At 40.3% G+C, this 20,442-nt stretch overlaps 2 protein-coding genes across 15 annotated transcripts in view; one reads left to right on the top strand and one right to left on the bottom strand.

Moving 5' to 3' along the window:
- Positions 1–14,947, bottom strand: part of Zip48c (Zinc/iron regulated transporter-related protein 48C) — a 58,790-nt gene extending 43,843 nt beyond the window's left edge. For 10 of the 11 annotated variants that reach the window (XR_013002061.1, XR_013002058.1, XR_013002062.1 and 7 more), the window contains exons 1-4: positions 14,654–14,947; positions 13,406–13,787; positions 12,445–12,596; positions 12,279–12,364 (exon numbers count right to left, since the gene is read on the bottom strand). Coding sequence is in view for 4 of the 11 variants with exons in the window: in XM_076379487.1 (XP_076235602.1) it covers positions 12,279–12,364; positions 12,445–12,596; positions 13,406–13,787; positions 14,654–14,761 (728 nt within the window). In the remaining 7 variants the exon portion in view is untranslated. The remainder of the gene's footprint in view (positions 1–12,278; positions 12,365–12,444; positions 12,597–13,405; positions 13,788–14,653) is intronic. The other variant, XM_076379488.1, reaches the window with a different exon arrangement.
- A 479-nt stretch (positions 14,948–15,426) lies between these two features.
- LOC143179999 (putative Golgi apparatus membrane protein-like protein CG5021) lies at positions 15,427–17,575 on the top strand. Of its 4 annotated transcripts, none has more exons than XM_076379490.1 (5): positions 15,427–15,537; positions 16,354–16,430; positions 16,516–16,750; positions 17,048–17,290; positions 17,363–17,575. In XM_076379490.1, the coding sequence occupies exons 1-5, from the start codon at positions 15,523–15,525 to the stop codon at positions 17,429–17,431; spliced, it is 639 nt and encodes a 212-aa protein (XP_076235605.1). In that variant the 5' UTR covers positions 15,427–15,522; the 3' UTR covers positions 17,432–17,575. The 4 variants fall into 4 exon arrangements, with proteins under 4 accessions (XP_076235605.1, XP_076235604.1, XP_076235606.1 ...); XM_076379489.1 differs by having other exon boundaries at positions 15,429–15,537; positions 17,036–17,290; XM_076379491.1 differs by lacking the exon at positions 15,427–15,537 and adding an exon at positions 15,549–15,704 and having other exon boundaries at positions 17,036–17,290.
- The last annotated feature ends 2,867 nt before the right edge of the window (positions 17,576–20,442 follow it).

Below are 20,442 nucleotides of genomic sequence, written 5' to 3'. Positions count from 1 at the left end.
GAGTCGAGTGCTCGAGCTGCGAGGCTTCTAGCGGCTGCTCTAGTCGCTCTTTCGTGTTTAGTAGATACACTAATCTTACTTCTCTGGCATTCAACCTATCTGCTGGGAACACCTTCATTTCATCGTTCAACTCGAGTTCTATTATAAGGGTGATCGATGAACGTGATTGCGAATTAGATGTAATGGATCTTGAAATTATGCGTAACAAGAGAAGATTCGAAGGTGTAAGGGAGCTTTCATTCAAATGATAGGACTTCACATGCTGAGGCTATTAGGATATCTTTGGGTGTAGACGGTTAATAGCCTAAGATTAAGAGATATTTAAGGGTAAAGTTTGCGGCACAAATTGTACGTGTGTTTTACGTATTCTTTCTTGAAGTTTCGTTCTAATGTATGGAAGAATGTTAGTACGCAATAATTTATGATTAGCAATATGGGTAACAGATAAAGGAATGTAGGTAGATTTAGAAACTGAATGATTAAGAAATAGTGATATCACAATGCATGCTTGGGCGCAAAAAATTAACCTACAGTAGCGAAGCACATTAAGCCACACTTTAAGCGATAAATGTACTTTATGCTACAAGAAGATAAAGAATGTTGTTAACGTTTCAACCGCCATGTTATATTCACTAGAAACTCTTTAGATTTCTCATAATGATTCTAATTTCAAATAAAGTTGTTTTCATTTAATTTTTTAATTAATTTTATAGTATATTCGACAATAAATTTTGATATAATTATCTTCATTTATGAGAACACGTGAACCGTTTTCCTTCTTATGTCTTATCGTCGTAACTTGGTGGATCGGTAATTGTGATCCGCGGCCCAAGGATTAGTACGGTCGAGTATAATGAAGGGAGCCAGACAGACTGAACGAAAGAAGCCAAGAGTGGAGGTACGGGGAACACAGGAGAGCGAGCTACGCAGCAGGTGAATGAACCAACACGATCGTGTACGTATACGTAACACTCGAGTGCAGACAAGACACCTATTGCACCGCCACTTCACGGCCTTTAGAGGCTTTTAAATTGTCACTAGATTTTATTTTCTCGTAATTGTCGATCAAATCTATTCTAATATTTCATCGATCTCCTTTCCTCGTTCCCTCTTTTTCGAGGGAACGAAACGTGTTCCGTCCAGCTCACGAGCAACGATGAACCGTCGTTTAAAAATCGAGAGGCTGAACGAATGCATGAACCGACCGTGGAATCCACGTTGGAATTTAAGAAATGTTCGCTTTCGAGCGAATCATTCCCGTACCGTACACACGTGTAATTTCTTTAACCTTCGAGTCTGCTGGACGGCCTCAAGACTCCGTGGCAGAAAATGGGAAATGGTCAGCAAAGCCTCGGAATTTCCGATCAACGGGTCATCCTCGGCGAAGCAAACCGCAAACAGCTGCTCGACAAACAATCATGCGTTGTACCGGTCCGATTCGGCCGTAAGAAGCAAGAAAACGGTACCAAGATTCATCGAGGAGACAGACCTATCCGAATGAATGGCTCGACGAGATCGGAAACCTGGTAAACTAGGGGGACGAGGAAAAACGTACCGTACAGGCTGTAGGAATGCGGTAACTAAGGTCTTGGACGACCTACCTTTCGCATCGCATAGGATTCACGGGACTCGCATAGACACGGAGAGGAATTTAATTGAGGAGTAAACGATAGTCGAGGGGGGCAAAAAAGGGGATGGCGGGATGCGGCTGACTAAAAAGTCGTATATATACCGCGATAGAACGCGCGAGTCGGCGCAGATCGAGGGAGAGGTTCGACGGGAAGCAGAAAAACCCTTGATCCCGACGCTGAAGACAATAAGCGAGGTGTTCCGCGATCCGACGCGGTGGATCGTCGATCGACGAACGGTTAGAATTTCCAGGGAACAATAGATCAGCGGTTGATTGGCAGAGAACGGCGAGGTGGCCGAGCAGGTGAATGAATGACGCGATCCAAGCTCCTCCTTCCGATGCAAGATCACCGGTATAGGCCGCGCTCTCTTCTATAGGCCGAGCACATGGCATGGTATGTCATGCCGCGGCGTGTAGTGCGTTATTTCATGGGACGGCATCGTCGTCGCATTCCTACAGCATCGAGGTATATAAGTGGTTGTACAGTTAACCCGTCGGGTTCGGCTGTTCGCCAGTTGCACCAGGGGAGGTCACCCAAGTTCCAAGAATGATCGTCTCCCTTCCTCCACCCTGACAGCACCTTCATATTTTCCTCTCTTTCCTTCGCCCTGCCTCCTCCTCCTCCTTTGATCTTCGCCTCGCTGATCTTCTCTTCTTTTCTGTCACTCTTTCCAAGTGTTTCTACAGGTCGATTTATTTTCCTTCCTGACTTCTTTCCAGTTTCCACGGTCAGGGTCGCTAATTCTCGACTGGTCTACCGCGCTACCAGACAGGTAGGCCGACGACTGTCCACTCGGCCAGCCTCGACACATTCGCGATACGTACTTTCCGAACATCCTGCTTCGAAACACGTTCGATTTTCTCGTCTAGGTTTAATTTAGAATCGCAAGCAGCTCCGCGAGTCCACGCTCAGGAATCATCGAGCTCTGAATCCTGGTACACGAGAAACGCTAGCGACCAATAATGACTCAAGGGCTCACTGTTACGGTCTCGTGCATATCCCGACAGTCTATTCTGCATCTCCTACCTTCCCGTTAAAGATGCTAGACGATAACGTTCGAGTTACTCTAGCATCATTATCGGTTTCTTGATAGCCAGTGGTAACACTTTCCCACCAGGTTGTCGACGTTACCGCGTGACCCAAGAATTACTGGTCAGCCAGAAGTTGTTGACTAGAATTATGTTTCTCTTCTTTCTGAAGTGCGAGGGTGTCTGTATTAATACTCAATATCCTACCTCGTAAAATTTAATCTGATTTTATATCGGGATAAACGATTGCCCGCGAGACCGCGGTTAAGATTCTACCACGACTGTACCAATGAGACGACTGAGCAGCAGTAAGTAAGGAGAGAAGTGGCGAACAGATAATCTTACGAAGAAAGAAGATGAAGTCTAAGGTAGCCAAGATACCGACGACTATTTGTTTCTTAACGCTCAGGATCCGGGAGAAAGTATTACTAGATCTTCAACAAGGAAGTAGATCTTTTGCGAGCCGTTCTGTTTCCAAGAGACAAGTCTACTCTTTGTTTCTTCTCTTTTGCAAAGGGTTAATCATATTCTCGCGTGCTTAATCTTTCCCTTTTCTTGAGATGTTGATAACAACATTAGCAGTTTACGATTATCAAGACTCATGCGCGCACGTGAAGTAATGTTTTCAAAAGGCCATTAGCCGGTATCTCGTGTTTCCTAAGCGCCGCTTGTTTCTAGATGAGAAAGCGTTTATCCCGTCAACGCGTTGCCGGTCTACTTGTACGCAATTCGCAAAAGAGAGAGGGAAACCTTGAAACGACGTTCATTCATAAAGTTTTTTTTTCTAAATTCTTTCATAGCCTAACAGGCATTTACCAGCGACAATTTAATGATTTACTCGTGACAGTGGATTGACGAGATTTAAGCGTTCACGTCTCGAAAAGTGGAGCAAAATCGCCGCGCAAAGGCCTTTTAAATCAGGAACGCTACATCGCTCGAGGAATTTCGCGCGAGGGCGTCGCGCTGTCTCGAGCCGAAAATCAAAGATTTCTCCTAGCGAGAGGAAAAGAGATCCCACGAAACTGGTTGGCATCTATATAAAAAAAAAGTGGCACGCGTGTGTTTTGATCCTCGTAGTTAAACTCGTATCACAGCTACACCGTTATATACGCATATTCGATTGGGCGCTAGGTTGGTGGTCTGCCGAGCAGAGCCATAAAAATTTGCTTCGTTAATGAAAATACGGAAATTAGACCCGCGAACGTTGATACCGTCGAACTTAACGGACTATCAAACATAACAGCACACTCTGCCGGTGTGTACCAACATGGCGTCCGAGTAGCTTCGTTGAACGCACCGCAGTCGCCATTTTGCATTCCATAAGCCCGCGGTTGTCCTTACGTGGCAACACCTATCCTCGCCTTCGTGGTCGTGCAACGACCGAAAGGATCGTAGATTACTTTCCGGGGATCTTCGACCGTAGAAACATCCGACACGACCGCCACGGTTCGACTTTCCTTCAACGTCGATCAAGGTCTGTCGCGGTATTCCGTGAGCGTTCGATCGGCCGTTCGGAGCTTCGTTCTTGAAGGGAAAATGTAGGGACCGCCGTGAAACGCTGGTCACGAAACGAAACCAACGCTCAGATCTCGGCCGGATTAAACGCTCGATCGCAGAAAGCTCGTTTTACAAACTGCTTTGTCTCGCCGAGGACGGGGTCGTATCGTCAGGCAGGTCGTTGGCGCGGATAACGCGCGACACTGCGGTTTTCGCGCATTCGCCAGGACAAATTCCATCGATCACCGGTTAGAACTACCGCGGCAGCTAGCAACGAAATTCGATCGACCGTAATACCATAACGAGGACTTCTTCGTGCCGGGTCTCGACTTCCAAAAGAAGTATACATCGACCGAAGAGTAGGAGGAAATCAAACAGGAGGAAGAGAAGTAAAAAGGACGAGGAGGAACGGTCCTGAAGGAAACACGAAGAATCTCTGTCGGAGGGACTGGCCACACGATTGGTGAACCTGAAAGATACAGATAGAGATAGACGAAGGATAGGGACAGGGAGCGAGACAGAGACAAGTGGGGGACGAGAGAAAGAGACGGAAATTCGTCTATTACATATGTGTTCCCTCCTCTTACCAGTGTGTATCTCGCACACATTTCTCGTGTATGATGTTAGTTGGGAAGAGAGACGAGGCGAGTTGGAGCAACGAGAGACAAGCGTACACGTACAAGCGCATTTGTGTGAGAAAACGAAGGAGCAAGCAAGAGAAAAAGGGGAGACGGAGGGGGAGAGAGAGAGAAGGAGAGAGAACGAGAGAGTAGGAGAGTGAGGAGAAACGAGAGAGGGAGTAAGGAATGCATGGGAACGAGGCGCAAGCGGGCCGACCGCGATTTGCCCGTCCCGCATTCCACCAACGCCAAGGCGAGCTCTCCGGCTCTTCTCAGCTCCGACTCCCGAGGCCACCGGCTACGGCCTAACACCATAAAATCATAAGACCAAGATCAATTCTCCTCTTTTACGCCAATTTCGGCCCCGCTACTCGCCTTCTAATGTCAAATTCGAGAAATCTCGCTCGAATTCTCACCCCTTGCCCCCGGGTTCTTCCATTTGGTAGGGAGAACCCCTTTCTCGGGAACATTTTCACCGAAGCGTTTGGCTCGTTCCTCGACTGACCGATTTCAGTATCCAGAGAGAGAAAGACAGAGAACGTTCTTTTATTCGTTCCGATTAGCTTACGGAATAATTGCGACGCAGCCAGCGGTAAGAAGACTCGAGGCGATGGAGAGCGCGTTCGCGATCGAGATTCTGAAGGCAGGTGTCCATCGCGAGCCACGGGACACAGATGGAAGAAACGAGTCGCGACTAGATCGGGCGGGCAGCTCTGATTTGCAAAAAGGCACTAGTTTGTCGAATAGTCTGTACGGATGATCTTGAGGTTGTCGTCGAGGGACATAACGGATCCGGCTGTTCGTCTGTTCCGAGTAAGGTACGCGGCGCGCATGCGTAATGCCGCCGCATTCCAAGCATTGCAAAGTCGCTGCACCGTGCGCGCCGGTGCATCGCCCGATGCCAGAGAAAGAGAAACGAATTAACCGACTAGAGACGACAGAGAGAACAGCGGCAAGAGGGAGAGAGATGAGGGGAGAGAGACAGAGATAGAGAACGAACAGGAGGCAGCCACAATGACAAACGTGTTCACCGATTGTCCACTTGATCGGGCCTTTTCTGCTTTTTTGCGAGGTTTTCGGGCGTCCTGCGTTCCCTTCGCGAGAGGCTCGCGTCGGTTCGTCGGACTTTCGAAATCGTAGCTCGCCGCGCGTTCGCTGGAATATGAGACCGGTCAGTTTCGCGAGAAATCGGCCGATCGGGTATTTAAAGGAACGATTGTTTGCAAAAATCCGGAGTAGGAACAAAGGAGACGATGGAAAACAGGAAGGAGGGGATATATCGAGCAAAAGGAAGGAGAGAAGAGAGCACGAACGCGAAATACGAGCCGAGAAAAGTATCGGCGTGTCACTAGCTTAGAGAATGTCTCGCGAGTCCAGTTCTCAGAATCTTTCGCCCGTAAACGGCTCTGCCTGAATGATTATATGAAGAATCAACGAGGATGGTTCGTACTTACACAAAATGTATTTGTTGTATAGGAAGGTCATATTGAAATTGATTTTCTAACGTGTAAATTAATATTCTTAGAAATCTTAGTGTTGCAAATTTGGTGTAACGACAGTAGTATAAAATTACTGCGATTTTGTTATAAAAAATGATTTAAGTAATACCTACCTATATAAACAAAGGAATTTTGCCACGCTAATGTTTAGCGTCCTACAATTTTTCTGGGTACATTAGAGCAGAGAACAGTTTTTTCACGCTTACATAGGAAAGTAAAACCTGATTTTTTAGTTGAAACCATGAAGAAGTTTCGTTAATACCCTTTATTGATTGTCAAGAATTTCAGTAAGTGAACTTCGCAAACAAAAGAAAAAATTCGAAATCATTCAGGTTTACACGATTTAAAAAGTCTTAAAAATCGTCCGATACTAATCTTACGTATCATATTAATTTTTCAAGGAGTATTATTCTGTCTAGCAATTAGTTCTATTTACTGCATACAAATAGTTTTTCACTTTCCCTGAAAATCGAGCATACTTTTTTGAGTTGCGTCACTTTCGTTATAGGTATGCGATATGTTAATAGAAAAGTCAAGAAAAAGAAATTTCGTAACATAGTTGTAACACAATCCTACCACATCATTTTCTAAAACATCTAAAACGTCGCCATTACTACGTAGATAAGTACCTAAATAAATACTTTCATACGTTTGGAATCTCTGGTATGTCCTATGAGCTTAAACCAGTGCATCATAAAATACAATCATTCAATCGCATAATGTCTTTCATAAAAATCATCGGGCAATCCTTATTAATACCATATCGAGATCCATCCTCCACACGCGTACATGTTAATCGGTATCGTAAAAGCGTTCGTTCTCTTCGCATAAAATCGTCCGGACAGCGATTCCGCGGGAGAACAGGTTAGGAGGTGAAATTCGTCGACAACGGAAGGCACTTTGTTGCGGAGGAGGTTCCGAGTTGCGGCCAGCGTACCTACCACGGCGCACGTGCACTTATAATACTATGCACGGTGGCTAAGCGGGAAGTACTATATCGTAACCGACTTCCGTCGCTATTAACACACGTCAGAACTGGCTTTCCGCGTGTGATAAGCACCGGGTACAAAGTGCAACGATGAAGAAACGGTGGAATTCGTTCTCGTTACCAAGGATGTAACGTTTTGCTCATAAACGAAAAGGAAAGATGATCGAGAATGAATAAGCAGTGAGTTTGAATAAGCTCGCTGCGCGGTAACTAGCTACAGACGACGATCGCTGTGTTACCTCTAGCCTAGGCACGTAAAGGGGGATATCGTATTCCCGGAGTTTGATTATTCCTAAAAATACTGTTGAGCCGAGCGTCGCCGAGGCACAGTGGCTAAGCGAGTTAGGGTGAGAAGCGAGTTGCCAACTATCGCGTGGCTCTCTCGACGCTTCTAGTTGGTAGACGGCGCTATAACGCTTCGAAGGTAAACGAAAAGAGGAGGCGAAAGCGGCCGGAGTTGGAGTCCAAGTCGAAAAAGGACGGCAGAGATAGAGGAGTCGAGAGAAAGGGTAAAAGATAGAGAAGAGAGCGAGGAGGCAAAAAGAGAAGAGTAGAGACAAGAGGACAGAGAGGGACCGCGGTGCGGCGAGCACTGGTGGGTCGGTATATAATAAGACAGACAGGAGGATAGCACTGAAATGAGGTGGTTTCGTCGGCAGCTTTGTCCGGCGCCATGTTTAACATAGCACCACCTCATCTACGTGCCACGCCAACCCGGCACTCCGTAGTTCCTCTGTTTTTACGCAAGCTATCGCTCTCACCCTCGTTCGCCTCCTTCTCTGTCTCATTCTCGCTCTCCTGCTTCTCCTTCTTTTCCGCCTCGGCTTTATCCTCTTCCCCATTTCCTCTATTGCGTTAACCATCGCGTTAAAAAACGACTAGGAGAATCGAACTCGACGGTACATGCAAATCGAATCCTTTCGCGGTGATTATCGGTGAACCAAGATGGAGTCCCCCGATCTCGCGAAATTCAACGCTATCGAATAGTGGGCTCCGCAGACGAGGTAGGACAAAAACTCGACCGACGATGGACGATTTAGCCCCGATGCATAAGAGCGATATTGTGACGGGCGATTTCTCTGCGATTATGTTTGTTTGCGTTGTTTATAATTGGGAAAACAAAGAAAAACATATAATCGCAGCGAGATCGCGCGACAAAATATCATTCGTGTGCACCAAAGCTTGGTCTTCCGGAACATTATCTAACGTTTCTTCGTTTACCGCTTCGGAGATCAATTCCATGTATATACGTGTATCCCTTTCGGCGCGCACGTATATACGCGCGGCCGATCGAGTGTAAACGAACATTTCTGGGAATCGACGAAGACGCGCGCGGATCGATTCGTGCGATCGCGTTGAAATGCGAACGAGCTATAAAGGATGACTGGGAGCGGACGGCGGGCAGTCAGGCTGGCAGTTCGTAGACCTTAAACAGGTATTTTCACGGTGTAATAAAGAACGCTCACGTCCATCGGTGGAGAACGGCTGGTGGAGTGACAAATTTCAAATGCGAAAAAAGGAAAGGACGGACCCAGATTCCGCGAAAAATCCGCATAGCTTCGAGGGTGACTCAGTACCAGATCTCCTTGAGCGTTTGACGAGTGCAAATATCGTCGTTCCTATCGGCTGCCCACTTTTCCACCGTCCTACCTGCCGCCGCGTCTTTCTCTCTTTTCCTCACTCTAGTTCTCCCTTCTTTCTCGGTTGTTTCCCGCGACCAATGTGAGCGGCACCGGCACCGGCGCAAACTACGAAACGTAGTTTCATTCATGATACTTTCGCCTTTGCAACCGGAACTTGGGGATTGTTCTACCTCCGTTCTACCTCGAGAATGAATTATCTTTCCTTGGAAAGGACACGAGCTGCCAGTTAAAGAGATTGGAACATTAACGCAAAGCTGTTGCGTAAAAATTCATTTCCATGACGGAGCCTCGACGACGTTTTCCTTGACCGGACACACAGTGCCAACGATCTCCTTCAGCTAGCATTTTTTGTTCTACGCCGCTGGTAGACATATATCACGCTTAGTGGCGAGATTGACGCAGATAGGAAATGGAAATGGATCTAGTACTTCCATATTATCGTTCTTCGTTTCCAAGTGGAGAATACAGTCGATCGAGGATTCTGTTGTTTCGATACCTTTGAAACTACGTAGAGGACACGAACGGGCTTAATCGCAATCATCGTGAGAATGGAATGTCGCTCGTTACGAACGAGTTGGGCTACAAAAGGGCATGCTGGGTCGATAAATGCTCAAGGCTGAGTGATTTTCCGAGCGACGACGCGCGCTCTTGGTTTGCTCCTCGAAACAGGTCGCGTTACTTGGGAGGAACGTTTCTTCCCTTATCGCGAATCGATCGATCTTCTCTTTCGTGACCTTTCGATCACTCCGCTCGATTGTTGCTAGTTATCTCGAATTCCAGCACTTCTCTATCACAATTGACTTTTCAGTAATTGTAGTGACAAAAAAACCTCAATTTAAAGGACAAATTTCTTATATCTGTGTTTTCTCGAATGAAATTGATGCTTCCTCTCATTATATTAGCAATGATAACTGAAACTGAAACTTCAGCACAATAGCTTTTACGATTAATTAATATTCCGAAAGCATGTGAACGAATCTTTAAATAATTTATAAATGCGTACTATCAAAAATACCTCAATAAGAAAATAAGAAATCCCATCACATATTGATAAATTAAAGGAATTAATAAAGGTTTATTTTTATATTTAAATTAAAGAAACGCCTTTTTTCTCAATTTCACGAACGGTTCACTAAACCAAGACTTCCTCTTATTCTTCACTATTTTTGTGCCAGAGTACAGTATTTAAAATACCTTTTCTTACTACAATGAGTAGCGACCGAATATTGTATTTCCCCGTTTAAAAATATACTTTCATGCGTAGTTTCCTTTCAACGATGATATGGCGCCCAAAGAAACACGCACACCGATAACGATATACGCACAACACCAGCGCTGCGTGGCGATACGCACCGACTCCAGTATCGGCCGGGGTCATCTTTCGAACCGAACGATTCATTCATAACCGGGAAACTTACGCGTTACTGACTTTACGTTGCTTCTTCGCTTATCATATCGAATATAAGAATAAACAAAATACCCTCGGGACGAGCATTATTTTACACCGAGGTCTGCACAATCGCGGAGTCGTTGAAACTTTAATGTCCATTATTTGTCCGGTCTTTTAAGCTAATCACGTGGCTGATAAACAAATATGTGAAAATATCTACGCCATAGGTGTAGAAAAGAAACTGAAATTCATTCTTCCTTCGTATTTCTTAATTATCGCTGCAACAGAAAACGCCGACACGGTCCATTCATTCCACGAATTGTTAATGGCTTCCCAACACTCGTAATCTTAACTCCCTGACGTTCGACACTGTTGTTTGAATGCTTCGAAATTCAGGCCTGACATGGATGGTTCATCCGAAGCGAAGTCGACTTCGCACAGATTATTCGCTGTATTCTATAATTGCGAACAACGCGTCACCTATATTTTCATATTAAAAAACGACAGTGTTTCGTATTGCTCCCTATGTAAAATTACGTCCATAAACTGTACAATGCAAACGTATTCGGCATGATGATTCTCGACTACCAGAATCGGAAATAACTATTTACGTGCACGTGGACTGACACGTGCGCGTCCTTACCTATGATAATAATCATACATGCGCTTTCCCCTTCTATTTTGTATGCCTAGTCGTAAGATAACACATAGCGTTTTAAAAGATGCGGCATAAATCAAGAAACACTCACTTTCGTAAAAAAAAGTAAGCACAATATAAAGCGTACACATATGTATGTTGAAATTCCTCACGTATTGTCCATACAAATGAGGCTGGACAATTTTTCGTTGGAAGTTTAAACGACTAGTATATCTGTCCGAGAAAGAGGAACGCGGAAAAAAGATGAGGTCAAAGATACGAGATGCTGCCATCAATAACATTGATATTACATTTGCAATGCATTTTTGCAAAAAGGAAAATAACGTCACACCTATTTGATGTAGTTGTATATCATGTACAAGCAGGTAGGCGAGCAGGCATCGTCGTATTCCAAAGTCAAAGGCGTAAGGCGGTAAGGAGAGCGAGTTCGGGAGAAGTCTGAGGAGGAGAAGACGAAGCGGGGAAAGCGGGAAGCTGGAATGGAATGCGCGGCGCCTAGGGCTTGTTGAATTCCAGGGCCACACGTGCCCTTCCCCCTCGCCTCGGGCACCCACCACTGCCAATAAACTTCACCCGCGGCTGGCCCTCGCGAGCGACCACCATAGAACTCATTCATGGGGACCTCCTATCACGCGACGAGCCTTAACCCGTGCCAACGATCTGCCAGTGTACGCTCCTGCCATCTACTGCATTCTGTCTGAATTATAGTCTGCACGTTCAACAGATATGCGACTGTCGTTTTTATCGTCCACTCTGCGAACTGTTGCAGCTCGCAAAAAAATAATTGGATGTTTTTTCATGGAATGTGAAAAAAACTTGAACGACTCGAACTTCTTTCCTTTTTATACAAATGTGAAAGTTGGTTGATCAGTAACGGGTTTCGAAACGAGGATCGAGTTAAATTTAGATATTAACGAAGTCGAAATGCATCTAGTTGAGACAAAAGCGTCTGATAGCTGAAATCCGTTATCCCGCTACCATTGCATTTAACCTATCTAGGTCTCGCAATGAATTGAATAGCCACGATTAATTTAAGTGAGCAATTTCAGTTTGTACGTATTAAAGTCTGATCGAAATACTGTCGTCACTTAATAGTCACTGCGATCAATGCTGGGAACGCTGAGCCATCAAGCTAGTTTTTTCTAAATGCTCATAAAATAATTACTTTTTTTTTTAATAATGTAAGCTTCATGATATTTGGAAGCATTTTAACCATTTCATAAATGATTATTTTTCTTGTTTCTCAAGATTTTAGTCATTTTTTAATGCTAAAGTAAATGTGTTCTTACGAATTTTTTAAATGTAACTTAAGTCTATTACTTACCTTGCATTTTCAAAAGTTGCTGATGTACTGCTGCCCACTGCAGCAAATCCAACTCCAACGGCGAGTCCTTCTGGAATATTGTGCACCTAGTAAGTCATAACATTCATGTTTTATTACATCACCTAACATACAAAGTTCTTGTATTCTAAGAATAAATTATACGTACTGTGATAGCAACAACAAGTAATAAAACTCTTTTCCACTGGTTGTTTTTCTGTTCATTATTAGGATCTTCATATACTGCTCCAATTTCTCCTTGTTCCACTGGTCTATTTATATTTGCAATTTGACGTCTCCTGGCATTTTGCTCGTAGAAACCTGAAGAATGCAAAGTCAATAATAATATTAAAGTGTAATATTAATTTTTACCTTTTGGAGATTATTTGGCCCAGTGTCACCAAAAACAAACCACTCTTTTTATTTTTATTTAAAACAAAGCATAATAAAGCTCATCACTTTTTAAATTCCGAATTTGTTTCTTAGTTTGTTGATCATTATGTCCGCAGGCAGGATTAATAAGATCAGTTTTCTAGAATTGTGGAACTTTTTAGAGGTGAATCAAAAACTGTACATTCTAAAGTTTATTGCTAATTTGCTTCGCTTGTTTGTTTTAGAAATAAAAGTATATTGTGCTGTGACATTGGTTAATTATATTTAAAGTAGTGTTTTTGTGCGCAGTATTTTCTGTATTTTCATGATTCTGTGTCTGTAAGTTCCACACATATTTACAAACATGTTCATGCACAAGCTATTATTATGTGCACAAGTGCAAAGCAACTAATGGCAACAGACATTCCAATAAGTTACTATCTACATACTGCAAACATTGAATATTTCATATAATGCTATGCATTTTCCAGGAATAAGCAATAATATACCAAGAATACAAAAGTGAGAGGGTCAAAAAATATTTAAAGGAAGTGAAAATACGAATCTTCATTTCACAATAATTCTATAAAAAGCTTATTCCTGAACAATTTAATTGTCTGTTTCATATAGAAAAAGCGAAGAGGGACAAGTGTATGCTGACATTTACACATAGACATAGACGCGTGTATCGTGAACTGATCCCATTTTCCAAGCCTACAGAGAGTACTGGATTGTTAACAAGAAACAAAATGAGATACCATCGATGGTGGTCGATTCAAATTGAGTATATATATTCCCACCGGATATCTGTAGCTCGTTATACGGATCATAATCGTTTAAATCCTCCTCACTCTTTAGTTTTTCAAAGATCTTGCGCCTTTGTTTCGTACCGACTGATTGCATAGCTAAAAGCACATTGGGGGACTGAATGCCAAGGGAAGATATCAACGCGTCCGTCCCATAAACAAAAGCCGCGCCTACGAGAAACCCAACTCCGACCGGTACGAACGCGTATTCGCCTTCCGATCCGTAAATTTTGCTCTTTGCCGCCATCTCGATAGCAGGTGCCAGTAGCGACCAGTAACTCGCTGCCACCATCACTCCAGCCGCGAATCCTAGGCTGGTATCCAACAGTTTACGCTGTAACAAACAACCATTTATTATTCTAAATTTTTTTCTCTCTATAGCATTATTGTGACGTCTATGAAATATCGTATTTTTACAGACTATCATTCGTTCGTGTTATATTTCTTAATACGAGCGTCAGCAAACTGCGAAACTCGCGAAACGTTGAAATGATCTCGTCTAACGAGCTCTTATTTCAACGCGTTGTACGACTACTCGTAGTAATTAATTAATTCTATTGATTAATAGCGAATCGTCATGCGGGCAATATACTAAAACTAAGTAGTGAACAAATGTTAGACATTTTTTCTTTACAATTGAAATATTCTTCAGCAAAGTCGAATTTTGTGGTATGTAATTAAAATTTGAATTTTATATGAGTTTGTATAACACACAATGCAAACAATCGTAACACTATCTCGGTACATTAGATGATAACAAATGATATGGAAAGAAAAAATTGCTCGTATCAAGAAATAAATGTCATGGTCGACAAGTAATTTTATCAAGGTCACGGAATTTAAGATTTCATTATAACTTTCCGAAATAAAATATATTTTTTTCAATTAATCATTCTACTGTCATGTAATTGGAAGCAGTGCATTGTAGAAACTTTTAAAAGAACAATTATAAGTATATTCACAGTTTTTAAGTAAATTGCTTTACAATTAACTGCTATCGCAATTGATAAATTTTCAAAAAGGGGCAGTTCCCGCAAAGGAAGTTCATTACGCTCGGATAAGGTTAGACACGCTTCATGGAAAAAAGGTTAGAAACCAACATGTTCACTTGATCTTAATTTTACTAACAGAAACGACTCGAACAGATGTTTTCATAGTTGAATAGCCAGAAAAGTGTTAGAAGGAAAAAGAGTAACTCACTTGTTTTCCTCGAATCACAATAACGACTGCGGCACCCGCTGCGGTGAGAGCCCATGTAAATAACGTTCCTAAGAGCGCCTGTGTGATCGGTGAATAATCCTTTAACATTGTACTAGTCTTCCAGTCGTTGTCACTTCGAACTATATCATATCCTCCCTAACGCGAACAGTCCAGCCAGAATCTGTTTCGTGGAACAGAAAATCTCGCTGTCGAGCACTCAGTCCCCCGTACTTATCTCAACCACCACCACTGTCACCGGCACTGACTCCGCTACTGTGTGCCACTACTACCACTGTGCACTCATCGGCGCTGCTATTGCCATTTCTTTATTATCACTAACACACGCGATCGTCGCACCAGATTCCGTCATTGTTCTCAATTATGACTTTTGACTAAGACACACGAAATATCTACACGAGGCGGAACGAATGTGCAACGTAGCTGAAGTTTCTTGATGTAGTAAGTGTATGTAACATTTCGCCCTCGCCGTCAAAACGGGGTTGCTTCTACGTATTCGCGGCACCTCTTCACGAGCATGTAACTCACACGATCGTCCAATGGAACTGCGAGATTCGATCCGCCAATCCCTGCGAGATCTCTAGTCACGTGGTACTATGTTCAAACAGTCAGAAGTTTCGCGAGTAGTTCGCCGTTTTTGCAAGGCACGCGATCCGGTTGCCGAAGGTCTTTGAATAGTCGTACGGGTGGATTGTGATTACGAAGTGAATGTTTTATAATTCAAGTGTTTAGTTTTGTTTGCTCTGTGATAAGTCGAATAATTAGCAGCTTGTGTCGTGCGCGCATGGCGCCATGATTGTTGAAGGAAGGAGAGTCGGTGACGTCTATCGCAGTCCCGTCAACGTTCTAACATGGCGTCTGCGTCGGTAGGTGAACATCTCAACCTATTGGATTTTTAAATATTGACGCCAAGTTTTTTTTGTTATTAGACTTTAAACTTTTCGATTGTCAAACATACTATAATTGTTTGTTTGTATCGGTATAGTGTACACTGAAGTATTGGAAGAACCGTTATAGACGTTCTTGAATTTCAGTACGTATATACGTAGGGAACAATAATTCAAATTGACGTATGTAATTAATAGTTTCTCATGTATGTATACATGACCCTCTCATGTACTGAGAATTGAATGCGTTCGTTTAATTATGTTGTATTATCTTTTCGTGTGAAAGAATCCTTAATAGAGGCTTTTAGATTTCTTGGTTAACATTCTGATGGTGAAATGAATGTACAGATTGTTTTAGAAGTATGAGTTTAATTCAGTAGTTATTCATAGAAAGCAAAGTGAAAAGAAAGGATGGATTAATTAAGAAATAAGGATTTGTGAATCAATCCTGCTTAAGATATTTAGTTTCTTATAAGCTTTGCAGTTTAATCATAGTGTGAATCATATGTTATTATTCCTTATTAGCGTATTTGTTATATCTGCTCTTAGAGTATCAATATGTGTTACATATTTAATGTAAGAATTACGTTAAAGTTAAAGAAAATTGGTGCAAATAACAAAATTAATGGAAAATATACATATGTTATTATCTGACAAAATGATAAGTACTATAATAGTATTTTTGTTTCTTTTATAAATTGCAGTATTTTTTTTGGTTTTTTATCTATAGGTCTGAAATGCCCTGTGTAAACTACTTTTAATCACCATTTGAATTTCTAATGTATTCATTGTTAGGTTCCTTTGCTAATGGATGACGATACAATTGCTTTTGGGGAGGAGGATGAGGCAGGGCAAAATAACAACAAACTCAAGTATATGAACTATAAGACTTTTGTACAAGTAGAAAGTTACATATATAGTAGGTTTAATGTTTATGAAATATTGTAATTTTTATAGACATCCCTACGTCACCATGTTTCATTTAGCCTTCAGAATAGCAGCAATAGTAGTTTATATGATGTGTGGGTGGTTTTCAAATAGTTTTATAGCTAGTTTTGTAACTGTTGTATTACTTCTATCTATGGATTTCTGGACTGTTAAAAATATTACTGGAAGACTGATGGTTGGCCTCAGATGGTGGAATTATGTGGATGATAATGGAAACAGTCATTGGGTGTTTGAATCAAGAAAGGTTTGTTTAATTCATATTTGTAAAGATTAGATATTCCAAGTACTGTTGCCCAATCAGTGTTCAATTATCACACATATTTTTGTTCATTATGTTTTGGGAAATATAGATTTCACTTACTTAAGGAATAGGTCAAGGCTTACCAGTATTCATATTTTTTTAGCCTTGAGACTTTCTATGTAAGAATTTTATGCAGGAATTTACTATTCATTGTAAAACAAAGCCTTTAGAAAGAATTGTAATTACATGATATAATGTACAAGGTCTACTATGTACCCTGTGTTTCAGGGTGTTCAACAGAACCGCATTAATGTAACAGAAGCTCGCATATTTTGGTTAGCTTTAATCCTCTGTCCGCTTTTGTGGTCAGTGTTCTTTGTAGGAGCTCTGTTTAGCTTAAAATTTAAGTGGTTACTACTTGTGTGTATTGCAATTGTTTTGAATGGTGCAAATCTGTATGGATATGTGAAATGCAAAATGGGAAATGATAGAAACATATCTGCAGCCACAAGTGAATTCTTAAGGAAACAAGTCATCCAAAATGTTTGTATACATACTATATGACTTTAACTGCTTGTAAAAGTTAAGAAGTTTATACTAATTCTTTTACCATAGGTTGCATCAATGATGACTAGAAGTCCTCCAACAAATAATCCTAATAATCCACCAACTAACATGATATAAAACTGCAAAATTACAACTATGATATTGTCTCAGAATAATGTTACCATAATGAACACTATGGTGAAAAATAAAAGTTTGTACATAAAGTAATTAAAGAAATATCTCATAAGTTATAAAATAATATAATAAAATTGCTACTAAAGATATAAAAGGTTTTTTTTCTTTCGTACATAACCAAACATCAGCTGAGGCAATGAACACACAAATATTATGTTAGTTATTAGTTTATTGATGCCACAGGGCAATACATAATGTACACGTTATTTCTCCTTGTCAACAGACTTCCTATTACACAATATTTAATTTGTATAGGTGTTAATTAGTAACATTGCATTTATCATATTCACTTCAGCCTGTTGTATTCTTTCTGGCAAGAAAGTATCACAAAATAATTTCCCATTCTTTCAACGATATTTAGTATCTGACTTATTCTTTGTCTTTTTCATTCACATTCTTCTCAGAATTAACGACAGTAATTACTCACTGACGAATCCGAGCGGATGAACTCGAGGTGATCTCACACACAGTAACAAACTCGTCGTACTATTGCACGGAGCATCGTTTAGTGGCCGATTATATTTTGTTACATTATTAAAGATTGCTCCGAAAACGCGAGTTGTATGCTTTTAAGAAGAAGAATACAACAAACCACATATTGCTATACATTCTGGGATATAAAAAAATTATAAACACTAACAATAGACACGCAGCTAAAATACAACATACACAAAAGTTTTGGAATGATATAAAACAACGTAATAACGTTACGCTCGGTATCTTATAAATATATGAATATCGTGGACTTCTTTGTATTGGTAAATTCATCGAATACAATTTAACGCTACTAACTTATAACTAGCCATAAGTTTATACAATTATTTAATTTCGTTTTTCGTAACATATGGTATTTTCAGTTTGGAACTTTAAACACGAAGTCATCGACCTTGTTGGCAATGATGCACTATGTGCGGTTACGTTTATTTTTATCAGATCTTATAATTCATTGATTAAAATTGAATCATAAAAAACTAATATCGCAAGAGTAATAACATTCTGAAGATTATCGTAGCAAAATCTTTGTAATTTCTTTCACCCCGTTTTTTTATCAATACTGTAAGAATCGTGCGAATAGGTCGTCTGAATTGAAAGTTCAAAAACTATGTTTTGTTTTAACAAGAAGTTCAACGGTATATAGACTATATTTGTTGCATGTGAATTCTTTAATTAATAATTAATTGGTAATATTGATGCAAACATTTGTAGACAAAGAATTTCTCTCTACAGAAAATCTTCAATGCATAATTCCCTGTCATTTATTATCAATTTAAGGAATGTTATTTTCAGATGAATTTTTATTTAATTTTCCGTTATTTTCAACGATTAAAGAGACTCTGTAGTCAAAAACATATTCGTCTTTATCATGTTTTTCTATCAATTGTGCTGCTTAACAATAGCACACTCTCCTTTTTAACTGTGCAGTATTTACGAAAAAACAGTCGATTTACGTTTTCTCATTGTCGAAGTAACAGTGTTAAATTTTACTCTGACAGAAGCACGATATCGTTAAAATAGTCTTGAACACAACATATAAAACTGTTGAATAATGTACATATAAATCAAGTCACTAGTAAAAAAATAATTATAAAAATAAAATAACTATCTCAAATTCGTACTAAAGGCCAGTCCTATCTTCGAGAATGGTTGAATGTCGATTTCATTAAGGTACTTATAATTGAGTATTATAAGAAAATTATCGCAAGAAGGATCGGGGCACGTATGCATTGTACATTATTAGTACATAGATGTTTAAAACAAGAAATGTTTAAAAAGAGAACAGTATTAGGTTGTTGGAGTGAACAATGAGAGATATGCAGATTAAATAGTCTTTCAACCATGACCGAGCCATTTAAGTATTTTTGCAAGTACTGAAAATACGTATTAGTTAGATTAGACGCGATGGCCTTCAGTCTTACAACGTGAAATAAAATGATACACGAGATGAAAATAAATGCATGTTCTGAAATGCAGTAAATGCAGTAAATGCAGTAGGATAAATGGAACATTTCCTGTAAAAAGTTACGTACGTAAGTAAGCTCGCGTAGAAAAAAAACTTATACAAAAAGTTAGAAAAAATGGTATCAAATGATCGTATTAAAAATGAAAAGTGTTGAAACGAAACACTTGTCATGAATGTGTAACAACGTGTTTTCTGGATAAAACATATCAATCCCGGGAATTTGGAAAATATCGACAGCTTTTTTCCAATGCTTATTTTCTTCAATTTATGGTATTTATAATATATATCTATGTATATATTATTTATCATCTTATTTATATATATATATATTCATTTATTTATATTTATATTTATATATTTATATTTATATTTATATTTATATTTATATTTATATAATGTTGCTAATGACAGACGGTGCATGTATGTACACTTAGTCACAATTCCTGACCCTCGAACCACTTTTAAATGAAGAATCCTCAATAGAGAATAGAAATGTTCGAATTTAGAATGAAAATAATACTGATTTGTTTTCTATACTATATAACGGTCGTAGATTATTGTACACTTGAATGATTAAAGCCAAAGAAATGCCAAAAACCAAAAAATATCCTTTTCCTTACAGGAGAGTATACATTCATTATCGTATATATAGTTACAATATTTTAGTAAATAGAATTTTACGCTCTACCATATCGAACAGCGATAGAACTTTATACCAAACGGTATGACGAAGATTTCGAAATGTAGAAGTTATACAAACGAGCGCATGCTTATTGTCCTCATAGACTACGATCTTTGTAACTCTTTGAATTACAATTAATAATAGGTCAAAAGTATCTATCATTATCAAAAAGGATATTAACACTGCGCGGTATTGGTTGCATCGTGAACGTTCTGTTTTTGGCATTAATTTGGCGCTTCTGGTGCCGGTTATAACGCCTAGCTACGAGTTTTGTCGATTCTGTGGTATTCAGATTTTCCGATTATAAACTAT

Source organism: Calliopsis andreniformis, chromosome 5 (assembly GCF_051401765.1).
Source record: "Calliopsis andreniformis isolate RMS-2024a chromosome 5, iyCalAndr_principal, whole genome shotgun sequence".
In the NCBI taxonomy this organism is placed as follows: Eukaryota; Metazoa; Arthropoda; class Insecta; order Hymenoptera; family Andrenidae; genus Calliopsis; species Calliopsis andreniformis.
The sequence above is the reverse complement of the archived record's forward strand: the minus strand, read 5'-3'. Positions and strand labels throughout refer to the sequence as shown.

Bases quoted from the DNA above. Each gene is read 5' to 3' on its own strand.
- LOC143179999 (XM_076379489.1), top strand. The intron at 16,431-16,515 runs GTATATGAACTA...TAATTTTTATAG, and splicing joins CAAAATAACAACAAACTCAA to ACATCCCTACGTCACCATGT. The intron at 16,751-17,035 runs GTTTGTTTAATT...CCTGTGTTTCAG, and splicing joins GGGTGTTTGAATCAAGAAAG to GGTGTTCAACAGAACCGCAT.